Genomic DNA, 15443 nt, shown 5'->3' with positions numbered 1-15443 from the left:
ATCATGAAGCATCTTCAAGTATTACCTTTTTTGGTAATAACTGAACGCTATACCATTGGGTTGGCCATATTGTACAGCGTGAGGTCATCAGTAAAGAATGTGTTTACTCGACTGTATAAGAAGGAGGTATCGAGGTAGACACCCCGGAGTTCTTCACCATCGGGACCTCGAGACCTCCCTCGGACAAACTGCAGTGTTCGATTGATGCCTGACTGTTCTCTCCAATAAACATCTTTAATAATCAAGTCGGTGTCTGCGAAGTTTCCTTCCTCATCAACACATCTCGGCAACCACCAGGAGAAGATTCACAACAAAGCTCAAACTGCCTCCCAGGATGTTGGCGCAGTTTTATACGGCCGTCATCGAGTCCATCCTCACCTCCTCCATCCTCACCTCCTCCATCACCGTGTGGGATGCTGGCGCCACCGCCAGGGACAGACTGATGCGCGCTGCCGAGAAGGTGATCGGCTGCAGGCTTCCATCCATCCAGGACCTGTATATCTCCAGGACCCGGAGGCGTGTAGGTCGGATCACGGCCGACCCTTCCCACCCTGGTCACGGACTGTTTTCCCCCCGCCCCTCAGGCAGGAGACTACGGTCCATTCGGACCAGAACCTCCCGCTACACGAACAGCTTCTTCCCCTCTGCCATCAGGCTGCTGAACACCAAGTGACTTATCACTTAAGCACCATGTACAGCAGCCAGTCGGACTCACGAACAATACATCACATTACTCCTGCATTGACCTGCACTATTTCTTACTATTTATGTATATACTGTATATATGTCTTATTTTATTTTATTTATCTTATTCTAGTGTTGTCTTCTTTATGTTGAATGTCGCAGCGTCACACCAAGACAAATTCCTAGCTTGTGTAATACTGTGTATTACATGAACAATGGCAATAAATCTGATTCTGATTCCTGTTTGGATTATCTGTGTGTCGAAACCCAACCGTTCTGAGTTGGGTTTCTCTGTTCACGATTCACCAACGCACATTTCGGTGTCACCAGCACTTTCATAAATGTTTCACTTTTAGATTTCCCACCTCCTGTCTGCATTCTGGGTTCCACCTTCGTGTACCAGTTGTAGTGAAAGTATGATGATGAGTGATGTCACCGATTTGTGATTGAAGTTGGAGATAAATTTACAACATTCTTTGTCAAATTGCAAGAACTGAGTGAAGCCTATGAGATATGAATGGAAGCAGTTAGGGGGGCGTGGGGGACACCAATGGAGGAGTCTATTGAGGAGGATGGGCTGTGAGATGGTGTAGAAGTGCCACTTAGATCAAAGATCAAGAAGGTCCAGGAGGGAGAGGAAGCTGGAGCCAGCTGCACAGAGGAGATGCTTGGATATTTTAAATAGAGCGATCTAAGTACTGTGATGTTGAGGGAGACCAGACTGGAAACATTAATGGGTGTGTAGTTGGTAGAGAAATGAATTTTTAAGAATTTGGGACATTTATGCTGTTAAAAATGGGCAAAGATGACTGTAGTTATTGGGATCAGAACCAGGATTTTTAGAATGTGACAGAATGCTGTAGTTGGAAAATGGATGGAACAATTCTAGTGGTGAGTGAGGACTTGATGATGGCAATAATTAAAGGGAGCATTAAACTGAGCAATTAGAAAGATTGTTTAGGGTGGTAAATCCATATTTTTATTTCTTTACATGAGGATAATCCAAACTTTTACATATGAATTACATGAATAAACCTGTGACACAGAGACATTTTGTCCATGAAGGATGTTGTTCTGTTCAAGTCCACCAGAGAGGAGCACTGCATCACCATAGAAACAGAGAAAGCAGCTCCTTCAGCTGTGACCTGACTCAGCTCCTCCATCAGCAGGAAGCACCTGCAGCTCTGATGGTCTTTATTTAACTTCATGTAAATGAAACGTTGGAGCTCCAATCTGCTCTTTTCCACATCACACACAGGAGAAAAGCTGCAGATTGAAGAGAAGCTCCTCCTCCTGTCAGTCCCTCTCAGCTCCAGTGGGCTATTAAATTGCTCCTCCAGCACCTCCTCTCCTCATCCTCCAAAGCCTGAATCTGTCAGCAGTAAAGTCCCTTTCCAGGTTGATAGTCAGCACACAGTGGCAACATGCTGGAGAGCCTCTGCACTCTCATCACTGCTCTAACATGTGAGGAGGCTGACTTACTGCAGCTCTGAGCTCATGCTGGATTCATCAGTCTGTGTCTTTCTCTTGACTTCATGTCCTCTTGTTGTTTCCAGGTGTGAGTGCTGTGACGGTGCTGACACAGAAGCCCACTGTTGTGTCTCTGAGCAGAGGAGAGTCAGTCACCATGGACTGTAACCTGGGAACTGTTACTAACAGTGCTGGTTACTGGTATAAACAGGTTCCAGGAGGAGTTCCTCAGTTTGTACTGAGCTGGCGTAGCAGCTGGAGTTCTGTCACATATGGTTCTGGTTTCTCATCTCCAAGATTCACTTCTACTCATCAGTCAACATCAGATTATCGTTTGATGATCAATAATCTGGAGGAGGGAGACTCAGCAGTCTATTACTGTAAAACATGGGACGGCTCTGCTAGCGAGTGGGTATCACAGTGATTCAGACTGTGACAAAAACCTCCTCACTCAATACTTCTGCTTTTTAGTGTCTGATACATCAGCTCATGTTCAGTCTCACTAAATTAGAAAATCAACTCATATTCACACATATTGAAGTCGGTTTAAGTAGGTTTAAGCTCAACAATGTAAATGGAGCCTTCAAGGAAGGACACTCATCCTGTAGAGATCCTCATGTGCCACAGGTGAACCCAGATCATAATCCATCAAGTGGAGGTAAAAACACAAATGAATTCCTACAAATCATCAGTCATATTGAGCTTCAGTGGGAAAACCTGAAGGACAACATATCAATATGATGTACAACATCAGTAACCTTCCTACCGACCTTGTGAAGACAGTGTTCATCCCACTCCCAAAGAAACCAGGAACAAGAGAATGTGGGCTGTTCAGAACAGTCAGACATGAGAGCCATCTCACAAAGTTACTAAGAATCATCATGCTCAGACTAAGAAATAAAATTAAACCAGAGATGTAGATTCATAGAGGTCAAAGCTCCATCAGATAGAAAATACACTTTCAGAAGTATTACTTGTTTAATCAATTCTGACCAAAGCATTCAACACAGTCAATCATGAAGCAATAATCCAGATGCTGAAGCACAGAAACATCAATGGAAAGGATTCACAAATGAGAAAAAATCCTCTCTTGGCAGCAAAGTGCAGCAGTGAGATCAAACAAGGAAATTTGAGAAGAGCAACCAATAAAACGAGGGCTGCGACGGAGACGTGTTCTGTCACCTGACCTGTTCTCCTTTACAGTGAAAACATCACGAGGAAAATTTAGGGCTGAGCAGGAGTTTCCATCAGAGGTCGTAACATAAATAACACCCACTATGCAGATGATGCAGCGCTGATAGTGAACAGGGAAGAAAACTCTGAACCCAACTGAGTGGCAGTCAGCCTCTTTGGTGTCTTTTATGTGTAAACGTAACACCTGATCCACGTCAATCCTATAATCTGAAAGCTCTTTAATGAATAAAAACTCTGGGGGCTCCTGGGTTTTAGTTTTATGGGTCTCTGAATAAACAGATTTTAACACTGGACTTTATGAAACATTTAATAAACTGAATAATGAGGAATAAACCTGCTATTAAATGAGTCAAACTGTTGTGAACTGAGTTTAACTATGAACTTCCTGTAAACTGATACCTGTTTGGAATCAGCTTTATCTTTGCTGATCGTTCTGCATCAGGTTCCTGTTGACCAAGTTCATGTCATCGTCCTCATGGGCAGTCGGCATCTGTGGGAAACAGGCGGAAAGAAACAGTCCCAACAGTCCGTGGCAGTGACACACAAGCAGGAACAGACGTCCACTGGAGCCGTCCACTCTGTCAGAGCTGCTGTGCTCCTCTTTCAGAGGATTCCAGCTCAAACCAGAGCACAACTGGCCAGCAACCACACTCAGGGTTTTATGAAATATAAAATTGTTACAGTTCAAGTACACAGAAAAATAGAAAACTACAGAAAGTCTTTGTAAAATATGAATATTTGAAAATGCAAAAAGCTGGCAGGAAACACTGATGGTGAAGCAGCAGATTGAAGAGAAGCTCCTCCTCCTGTCAGTCCCTCTCAGCTCCAGTGGGCTATTAAATTGCTCCTCCAGCACCTCCTCTCCTCATCCTCCAAAGCCTGAATCTGTCAGCAGTAAAGTCACTTTCCAGGTTGATAGTCAGCACACAGTGGCAACATGCTGGAGAGCCTCTGCACTCTCATCACTGCTCTAACATGTGAGGAGGCTGACTTACTGCAGCTCTGAGCTCATGCTGGATTCATCAGTCTGTGTCTTTCTCTTGACTTCATGTCCTCTTGTTGTTTCCAGGTGTGAGTGCTGTGACGGTGCTGACACAGAAGCCCACTGTTGTGTCTCTGAGCAGAGGAGAGTCAATCACCATGGACTGTAACCTGGGAACTAGTACTAATGCTGCTCTCTGGTATAAACAGGTTCCAGGAGGAGTTCCTCAGTATGTGCTGAGCTGGTATCACGGCTGGAGTTCTGTTGACTATGGTTCTGGTTTCTCATCTCCAAGATTCACTTCTACTCATCAGTCAACATCAGATTATAATTTGATGATCAATAATCTGGAGGAGGGAGACTCAGCAGTCTATTACTGTCTAACATGGGACGACTCTGCTAAAGAGAACGTATCACAGTGATTCAGACTGTGACAAAAACCTCCTCACTCACTACTTCTGCTTTCTGCAGCAAACTGACAAGAAGGAGAGGAACCCGTCTCTCGCTCTTACCTCCTTTTGTCAGCCTGTCCAATCAAAATGTCTGAGACACTATATATGGAAATACGGGAATATGTATATTTGGAAACATATGTAGCTACATTGATGGGTGTAGCTGTTTATATATTCCTTTTGTGCTGTATGCGGTCATCTCAATTTTGTTGCAATGACTTTGTCCCCCTCATGTACAGCCCCCTCCCAATAATTTAGTTATATTTTTATATTATACACATTGCATGTGTGTGGTGGTACTATCATTTTACGCTGCTGTAAACAGCACAATTATCCATTGTAAGATTATTAAAGGTTTATTTGACCTTATTTTATATTATGTCCTATAATCTAACACCTCTTTGATAAATCATGAGGAGTAAGCCTGCTATTTAATGAGCTAAACCATCCTGAACTCACTTAGACTGATGATGAACTGCCTGTGGGCTGAGTTAGGACAGGAAATGTGATCCATATGAATGAACAGGTGTTTGAATCGCCAACCCTCCACACACCTTTACACAGTTCCACTGTGAGGCTGCTTCACTTGTCTGTTCACATGTGTCTGTTGAGGTTCACTCCAGTTTCAGCTTTGTCTTTGTCTTGTCCTGTCCTCCCTGTCTCTGACTGTCCCAATCTTAATGTTTCTCACGTGTCTCACCTGTGTCTAATTATGTCCTCCAGTATTTAAATCTGCTCCTCCTTCCCTCCTGGGCTGGACTGGTGTTCCTGGAAGCATCAAGTGTCCTCCTCCTCCTCCTGTCTTGTCTTGTTTCAAAGAGAACAGTTTAGACTTTGGAAGAGCGGAGTGTTGGAGGACCAGAGCAGGATGTAGAGTGTTGAGAAGGAAACTCCTCACACACGTGAAGATTTCTTGGTCATAACTATTGAACACATTTAATATTTTTGATTTTTAAGCTGCAACTGATTTTGGAGCCAAATATGGGGACAAATTCCCTCCTGGTACACCTCAGACTACAGGATTATCTTCTAGGATGATCTAGAGACAAGATATTTGGTCGTCCTTCCCTGATCAGGATGGGAATCCAGGACAAAAACAGCCTGATTATCAATAATATATGTGTGAACTACTCATGATCATGTCAATATGTAAACAGAGCAAAGGGTGCAATGAAGACTAGGTGCCTTGCTAATGGGAACCCCAACCCGTGACCCATCAGAGGATCTGAACCAATGCCCCGCTGGTTGCAAAACCAATTCCTTTCCTCGGAGGGACAAGCTTCCCAGGTCATGGGCTGCTTCAAGTGTGTCCAACATGGTGTCCACCTGCTGAGACTGTGTCCTCCAGAGGTCCAGGACACTGATGTGATCATCTCCTGTGGGAGCACAGGTGCCACCTTCTTTGCTGCAGCTGCTTATGGAAGCAGTGAGAGAGCTGAAGGCTGAGGCCTGAACTGCCTTCTGTTCTCCACTACGGAGGTGGTTGAGTAGAGAATTTAGCTGAGCCAAAGTCCATCATCAACAACCCCCTTCACCCCACGTGCAGGTGTAGCCGTTTGTTGATAACATATAGCACATCTGAGAGGAAAATAGACATCACAACACAAGCAGATTGTGAATTCTGAGAATCGTTGCAGAGTCTGATGAGTGTGACGAGTCTGACGCTTTAATACCAGCAGGAATTACATGTGGTGGGCCTGGTCACCTGTCACTGTCTTGTCTTAGTGCAGCGTATTTATAGAGGATCTCTAGTATCTGTGGGTAGAAATCATTTGCGTAGTTCAACAAAGGGTCGAGTCTGCAGGTTTGATGAAACCAATCAAGACACAGTTTGACCAATCAGCTGTCTGAAGACTCAGATCAGGTGATTAAATGAGTCAAGGCTGCTCTGCTGTTGATGTTACAACACAAACCTGCAGCCACACAAACCTTTGTGGAAGAGTTTGAACGTTCCTGCTCTGAGACATTCACCAACATCAGGAAAAAATATTAAAGCTGCTCTTTAAATGTTTGGAGCTAAAAACACATCAGTCTCAACTCAGTGACTTTTTTAATTTTCAATGAAGTCAATGATATTTAGACTGCTTGTTGTGAAGGATCTGATCTTTATTCAAACTACTGTATATTTGCTATAGTTCATCATTGAGAACTGAAGTCACGGTGAATGAAAAATCAATAAATGCACAAATCTATCTGTTAAAACTACATTTAGATGTCATCGTGGGGACTTGACACATTCTTGGACTGTAACAAAGCATGTAAAGGAAGAATATTAAAGCTGAGCTTTATTTAGAGAACCACAGAGACTCTGTGTGGAAGTCAAAAAATTTAAAATGCAAATAATTGGGAGAGAAAAGACACAGTGGCAGGAAACACTGATGGTGAAGCTGCAGATCTAAGAGAAGCTCCTCCTCCTGTCAGTCCCTCTCAGCTCCAGTGGGCTATTAAATTGCTCCTCCAGCACCTCCTCTCCTCATCCTCCAAAGCCTGAATCTGTCAGCAGTAAAGTCACTTTCCAGGTTGATAGTCAGCACACAGTGGCAACATGCTGGAGAGCCTCTGCACTCTCATCACTGCTCTAACATGTGAGGAGGCTGACTTACTGCAGCTCTGAGCTCATGCTGGATTCATCAGTCTGTGTCTTTCTCTTGACTTCATGTCCTCTTGTTGTTTCCAGGTGTGAGTGCTGTGACGGTGCTGACACAGAAGCCCACTGTTGTGTCTCTGAGCAGAGGAGAGTCAGTCACCATGGACTGTAACCTGGGAACTAGTACTAACTATGCTGCCTGGTATAAACAGGTTCCAGGAGGAGTTCCTCAGTATGTGCTGAGCTGGCATAGCAGCTGGAGTTCTGTTGACTATGGTTCTGGTTTCTCATCTCCAAGATTCACTTCTACTCATCAGTCAACAACAGATTATCGTTTGATGATCAATAATCTGGAGGAGGGAGACTCAGCAGTCTATTACTGTCAAACATGGGACAGCTCTGCTGGCGAGGGCGTATCACAGTGATTCAGACTGTGACAAAAACCTCCTCACTCAATACTTCTGCTTTTTAGTGTCTGATACATCAGCTCATGTTCAGTCTCACTAAATTACAAATCAACTCATGTTCACACTCAGTTTCTCAGAGAAACTTTCAGATTGTTGGAAACTTTCTGCTGTTTCATCACTGAAAATAACAAGAACCAAAACCAACTCCCTCACTCATCCTTCATCCTCCATCATCACCATTAAAATACACCTTTAAGTCATCAAAACGACTTTATGGGGAATATGATGAAGAGTTTGTTGATTAAAGTTCTAACAGAGAATCTGTTGTGATGATAATGATGAAGATGATGATAATGATGGTGGTGATGATGATTATGATGATGATAGTGGTGGTGATGATGATGGTGGTGATGATGATAGTGATGATGGTGATGATGATGTGATGATGGTGATTGTGATGGTGATGGCGATGATGATGGTGGTGATGATGGTGATGATGATGTGATGATGGTGATTGTGATGATGATGGTGATGATGATGATGGTGATGGTGATGATGATGGTGATGATGTGATGAAGATGATGATGGTGATGATGATTATGATGATGATGGTGTTATATTGAGGATGTGGTGATGATGATGATGATGATGATGATGATGATGATGATGATGATGATGATGATGGTGTTGATAATATTGATGATGTGGTGATGATGATAATGATGATGGTGATGATGATGATGGTGGTGATGATGATGATTATGATGATGATGGTGATGGTGATGATGATGATAATGATGATGATGATGATGGTGATGATGATGATGGTGATGATGGTGTCACCAGTGAAGGCTGTTCTCATGTCTCAGTGTCTCCACTCATCAGTGACTCTCAGCAGGTTTTTGTACAGCTGTGTGTACAAACTGAATCACTGTGGTATTCGGACCAGGAACCAAGCTGATTGTCACCAGTAAGTACTTTTACACTCAGCAGAAACAACAAAGATTTGATGCTTTTGATACAAACTAGAAGCTTTTTCATAGAAATGTGGAGTGTGGAAATGATTTGAAATATTCTTCTGTTAGTCTTTGACCTGCTTTGATACTTTATCTGTCAGCTAAAGGAAACATCTCCAAAGATTACATCATTTCAATCAGTTTCTCACCAAATATTGTTGAGTTTTCTTCATTTTCACCTGTTTTTAATAACTGCAGAACAGATTTTCTACCTAAACGTATTTTAAATTGACTTTGGTTTCTTGGCTCGTGTTTGATGGAAGTGAGTGAAAAAGGTTTTGGAAAATTCATCCAACTTCATTCAGCATAAATTTTAAATATATAACTTTATATTTTTGTATCATTTGCTGGTCATAATTTTACATTGGTCAAATATTTAATTGATGCTGTTTTTGTTCAAAATGACTCTGAAATGGTGTAAAATATCTGCTTTAGTGAGATTTTTCTCATATTGTTGCTGAGGATTGAAGGTTTTATTTGCTGAGTGTGTTTGTGATGTTTTCAACCAAACTCCTAAATTCATTAGTTCCTGTTGAACTTTGTGTGAGTGTGTGAATTTCTTCTTCATGTATTTTCAGGCTCCAGCCTCCCTCCTCCTGTCCTGACAGTCTTCCCTCCGTCCAGAGCTGAGCTCCAGTCCAACAAAGCCACTCTGGTCTGTCTGTCCAGACTCTCTGCACCTTTTGCAGAGGTGAGCTGGTTGCTTGGTGACACTTCAGTGAGCAGCGGGATCTCCACCAGCACTCCTGTCCAACAAGCAGACCAGACTTTCCAAATCAGCAGCCATCTGTCCATCCTGACGTCAGACTGGGACGCGCAGAAGGTTTACACCTGTAAAGTGTCTGTGGGCTCCCAGACTGCAGAGAAAAGCATCAAGAAGTCCGAGTGTGAAGAATAGTGGAGGAGCAGCAGCACCATTTCACATCTGCTTCTTTAGTCTTTGTGCTGCATCAGCAGCTTCACATGTCAGAGGAGACCAGTCTGCATGCTTGGAATCAATGTTGTCACGCTGAGCTGCTGCTCTTGGAGCAGCTTTGCAGCTGCTCTGTTTTTACAATCTTTCAATAAAAACTCATCAAGTTGAAGAAAAAGAACTCTTTCTGTTTATTTGGACTCTTCCAAATGTTGTTTTCAACAATAATCAATAAAAGTTCAGTGATTTTCGTGTCTTGTCTCAGGACAACAGAAAAATCAGATCTATAATAAAGTGAAACTGAGTTTTCATGCTTCATCTGTGAAGCGTGGCCTCTGGACGCCTCAGTACTTTCCCAGGATGCACCTGCAGGCCTCCTCACTCATTTATAGCTGCATCTAAATGGAGCTCAAATGTCAGCTGGGTTTGTGTTTAGCGTGTCCATATTTAAAGTGGAGCATCCAGAAATGTGTCAAACATTTTCCTGTGAGCACTCAAGAACTCTGCTCTGATTGATGCAACAGATGCAGAACCTGAACAATGGAGCTCAAATGTCAGCTGTCTAAAAACAGAGGGAACCGTTTTATCATTAAAAAAATATATTTGAAGAACAATGATTTTATTGTTTAATATGTGGAGGATATTTATGTGTTTAAATGTCACAACAGGATCATCAAGGGTGAAAGACTCGATGTTCCAGATAATTCATGATGTGATCCACGATGATGATACGATCAACACATATCGATCCAGCGATCAACAATCTGGGTTGGATTGATTTTATTCTCTGCAGTTACACTGAGCAACAGTGCATAAATGTATCGATGGCTGCTGATGCCTAAACGGAGTGTTGTCATGACGATAATGTGCTTGAGTGATGTAACCAGTGTATTTAGAGCTCAGACACGTCACCCTTGTGTAGAAGGAGACCCTGTTGAGTCTGATGTTGAAGCTCTAGCAGGAAGTTCTCAGCGAGCATGAAGATGAATGAATCCATGCTTGTGTTGTTCTCTCCTCTCAGCTGCTGCAGGCACCTCTCTGAATACGGAACTGGAATTATGGACGTTTGTCCAGGTTTGGTTCAAGGATTGGAAACAAATGGGAGAATACAGTGATCCCTCGTTTATCGCGGGAGTTGCGTTCCAAAAATAACACGCGAAAAGTGAAATCCGTGAAGTAGTCAGCTTTATTTTATTTTATTTTTTTACAATGCAATACTGAACTATAGAATGAAACCAAAAATCAAAACCTGTTTTAAAGCCCAAAATTTGTTTAAAACAATAATTTTAATATAGTAATACAAGGTTGGAAACATTGTCACTCGCGTATTTCAGTCCCAGCTGTGCCTCTTCGTCCTGACTCCGCTCCGCTGGAGCGTCTGTTTCTACTGAAGGCGCAGGAGTCTTTCTCCGAGAGAAGAACATTGTTATGGGTAGTTGTTGGCGCTCTTTTTTCTGAGCAAGAAGATTTTTATAAACGGATATGCCACCTTCGATTATATTTGAGAACTGCAATGAACAACTCGCAAAAAAAATCCGTGAAGCAGCGAAGCCGTGAAAGATGAAACGCGATATAGCGAGGGATCACTGTATTGACAACAGAACTAGAGTGCTCCAAACACAACACAGCACATGGAGGTGAAAATGGTGGGAACTCCACCCAGAGACTCACTTCCTCACCCTTACATCACACCTTACTGTTGAGCTTCAAACCCATCACCACTTTGAGGCTTCTGTCAGCTGCAATGTGTCCTACACACTCCAGGGAGGACAAAACATGGTCCCTGACATCTTCACGAGGAATTTTCCAGCCTCCTCTTCGGAGCCTCGATGTCGGAGAGGAAGAGGAGGAGGGGGGAAGGCCGTTCCACTCAGAAGGCACCTGTCTGCATGCTTGTGTCCAAAAAACACAGAGTACCATAAGATGGTTCTTTTCAAAAGGTCGCCCAGTATTTATTGAAGATCAAAAAGGAGTTTTGGAGTCTGTTGTGCAAAATGCACAAGTGTCGTTCAAAACTCAGCATGAGCTGTCAGATGATGACTGAATAAGGAGAACATTCAGTGTCTAAACTAAGGGACAATACACCAGTGCAGGCCTACATGGATCCTATCTGTGATTATTAATCTTGACTACTTTGGGTGAATATATGAGGAGTCAAAGCTAAAACATTGTTAATTCACACACAGAGCCTTAACTCTGTTTTATCTTGAGGGTTGAATTTTATAACCCTTCAATCCATAAACCAGTGACTGAGTCGTTCCAGAGAAAGAGGTCAGTGTCTTGGTTTCCACATCTTCCATACAGATGTTTGTTCCACAACAGGAGACACCAGTGAGCCCACGGTGCAGCCATGTTTCTGTCTGTGGAAGCTTTCTCTGAATTGGAAGTAGGTGGTGGTAAGAGAGGCTGAGCAGAGAGCAAATGTGTTCTGTCAGTGTGTTGTCCTGGACCGGGCGCCTCCTCACTGCATCTGAAGCTGCCATGCAGGTGAACAGTCAGGTGACATCATAGAACAACCATGGTTCCGTTTGACTCTAATTGGAGAGTTTGAAGCCTCCACAGAGGTGGGCTGAAGCACTTTTGGAAAGAACAACGTGGACAATGTCCAGTAGGTCAGCCAGGAACTTGGAACTGTTGCTGAAAGATTGGGCAGCTGTTTGTGTCTGAAGTGAGAGGAGACAACATGGACTGATAAATGACCTGCAGCAGCCACCATGTGACACAAACCCAGGTCAGATCCATCTGTGGAGGCTCAAACACAGACTCAGTATGACTGATGAGAGGCTGCAGGAACCAGTGAGGGTGTTGGTCTGGCATTAAGATCCAGATGCAGCATTTTCTTAGTTCCACATTCTGCAAGACTGAAATAGTGGAAAAGCATTTTTTCATTTAAACAGTTTAAAGTTCAGTTCATTTAATGAGACGGTTCCCTCTGTTTTTACACAGCTGACATTTGAGCTCCATTTAGATGCAGCTATAAATGAGTGAGGAGGCCTGCAGGTGCATCCTGGGAAAGTACTGAGGCGTCCAGAGGCCACGCTTCACAGATGAAGCATGAAAACTCAGTTTCACTTTATTATAGATCTGATTTTTCTGTTGTCACCAAACACTAAAATCACTGAACTTTTATTGATTATTGTTGAAAACAACATTTGGAAGAGTCCAAATAAACAGAAAGAGTTCTTTTTCTTCAACTTGATGAGTTTTTATTGAAAGATTGTAAAAACAGAGCAGCTGCAAAGCTGCTCCAAGAGCAGCAGCTCAGCGTGACAACATTGATTCCAAGCATGCAGACTGGTCTCCTCTGACATGTGAAGCTGCTGATGCAGCACAAAGACTAAAGAAGCAGATGTGAAATGGTGCTGCTGCTCCTCCACTATTCTTCACACTCGGACTTCTTGATGCTTTTCTCTGCAGTCTGGGAGCCCACAGACACTTTACAGGTGTAAACCTTCTGCGCGTCCCAGTCTGACGTCAGGATGGACAGATGGCTGCTGATTTGGAAAGTCTGGTCTGCTTGTTGGACAGGAGTGCTGGTGGAGATCCCGCTGCTCACTGAAGTGTCACCAAGCAACCAGCTCACCTCTGCAAAAGGTGCAGAGAGTCTGGACAGACAGACCAGAGTGACTTTGTTGGACTGGAGCTCAGCTCTGGACGGAGGGAAGACTGTCAGGACAGGAGGAGGGAGGCTGGAGCCTGAAAATACATGAAGAAGAAATTCACACACTCACATAAAGTTCAACAGGAACTAATGAATTTAGGAGTTTGGTTGAAAACATCACAAACACACTCAGCAAATAAAACCTTCAATCTTCAGCAACAATTTGAGGAAAATCTCACTAAACCAGATATTTTACACCATTTCAGAGTCATTTTGAATATAAACAGCATCAATTCAATATTTGACCAAAGTAAAATTATAACCAGCAAATGATACAAAAATATAAAGTAAAAAAATTAAAATGTGAATTTCAGCTGAATTAATTTGGGTGAATTTTACAAAACCTTTTTCACTCACTTCCATCAAACACGAGCCAAGAAACCAAAGTCAATTTAAAAGACTTTTAGGTAGAAAATCTGTTCTGCAGTTATTAAAAACAGGTGAAAATGAAGAAAACTCAACAATATTTGGTGAGAAACTGATTGAAATGATGTAATCTTTGGAGATGTTTCCTTTAGCTGACAGATAAAGTATCAAAGCAGGTCAAAGACTAACAGAAGAATATTTCAAATCATTTCCACACTCCACATTTCTATGAAAAAGCTTCTAGTTTGTATCAAAAGCATCAAATCTTTGTTGTTTCTGCTGAGTGTAAAAGTACTTACTGGTGACAATCAGCTTGGTTCCTGGTCCGAATACCACAGTGATTCAGTTTGTACACACAGCTGTACAAAAACCTGCTGAGAGTCACTGATGAGTGGAGACACTGAGACATGAGAACAGCCTTCACTGGTGACACCATCATCATCATCGTCATTATCATCATCATCATCACCATCATCACCATCATCATCATTATCATCATCATCATCACCACATCATCAATATTATCAACACCATCATCATCATCATCATCGCCATCATCTTCATCACATCATCACCATCATCATCACCATCATCATCATCACCATCACCATCATCATCACAATCACCATCATCTTTACCATCATCATCATCAATATCATCATCATCACCATCATCACCATCATCATCATCGCCATCACCATCATCATTGTCACCATCATCACTATCATCATCGTCATCATCGTCATCATCATCACCATCAGCATCATCATTATCATCATTATCACCATCATCACCATCATCATTGTCATTATCATTATCACCATCATCATCATCATCACCACCATCATCATCACCACCACTATCATCATCATAATCATCATCACCACCATCATTATCATCATCTTCATCATCTTCATCATTATCATCACCACAACAGATTCTCTGTTAGAACTTTAATCAACAAACTCTTCATCATATTCCCCATAAAGTCGTTTTGATGACTTAAAGGTGTATTTTAATGGTGATGATGGAGGATGAAGGACGAGTGAGGGAGTTGGTTTTGGTTCTTGTTATGTTCAGTGATGAAACAGCAGAAAGTTTCCAACAATCTGAAAGTTTCTTTGAGAAACTTGAGTGTGAACATGAGTTGATTTGTAATTTAGTGAGACTGAACATGAGCTGATGTATCAGACACTAAAAAGCAGAAGTAGTGAGTGAGGAGGTTTTTGTCACAGTCTGAATCACTGTGATACGTTCTCTTTAGCAGAGTCGTCCCATGTTATACAGTAATAGACTGCTGAGTCTCCCTCCTCCAGATTATTGATCATCAAACGATAATCTGATGTTGACTGATGAGTAGAAGTGAATCTTGGAGATGAGAAACCAGAACCATAGTCAACAGAACTCCAGCTGCTACGCCAGCTCAGCACATACTGAGGAACTCCTCCTGGAACCTGTTTATACCAGAGAGCAGCCCTGTTAGTACCAGTTCCCAGGTTACAGTCCATGGTGATTGACTCTCCTCTGCTCAGAGACACAACAGTGGGCTTCTGTGTCAGCACCGTCACAGCACTCACACCTGGAAACAACAAGAGGACATGAAGTCAAGAGAAAGACACAGACTGATGAATCCAGCATGAGCTCAGAGCTGCAGTAAGTCAGCCTCCTCACATGTTAGAGCAGTGATGAGAGTGCAGAGGCTCTCCAGCAT

The 15443-nt window shown here is 42.6% G+C and overlaps 2 protein-coding genes across 2 annotated transcripts; one reads left to right on the top strand and one right to left on the bottom strand.

Moving 5' to 3' along the window:
* The first annotated feature begins 7327 nt into the window (after nt 1–7327).
* On the top strand, nt 7328–9690 carry LOC115249834 (immunoglobulin lambda-1 light chain-like). Its single transcript, XM_029836196.1, has 4 exons — nt 7328–7367; nt 7460–7779; nt 8710–8746; nt 9371–9690. Exons 1-4 carry the CDS (start codon nt 7328–7330, stop codon nt 9688–9690), a joined length of 717 nt encoding a protein of 238 aa, XP_029692056.1.
* A 3391-nt stretch (nt 9691–13081) lies between these two features.
* On the bottom strand, nt 13082–15443 carry LOC115249836 (immunoglobulin lambda-1 light chain-like). The gene is made up of 4 exons (XM_029836199.1): nt 15404–15443; nt 14989–15311; nt 14032–14068; nt 13082–13401 (listed from the first exon to the last, which is right to left on the bottom strand). Exons 1-4 carry the CDS (start codon nt 15441–15443, stop codon nt 13082–13084), a joined length of 720 nt encoding a protein of 239 aa, XP_029692059.1.

Source organism: Takifugu rubripes, chromosome 5 (assembly GCF_901000725.2).
Source record: "Takifugu rubripes chromosome 5, fTakRub1.2, whole genome shotgun sequence".
Classification (NCBI taxonomy): domain Eukaryota; kingdom Metazoa; phylum Chordata; class Actinopteri; order Tetraodontiformes; family Tetraodontidae; genus Takifugu; species Takifugu rubripes.
Note: the sequence above shows the minus strand (reverse complement) of the source record. Positions and strands in the feature narration are given on the sequence as shown.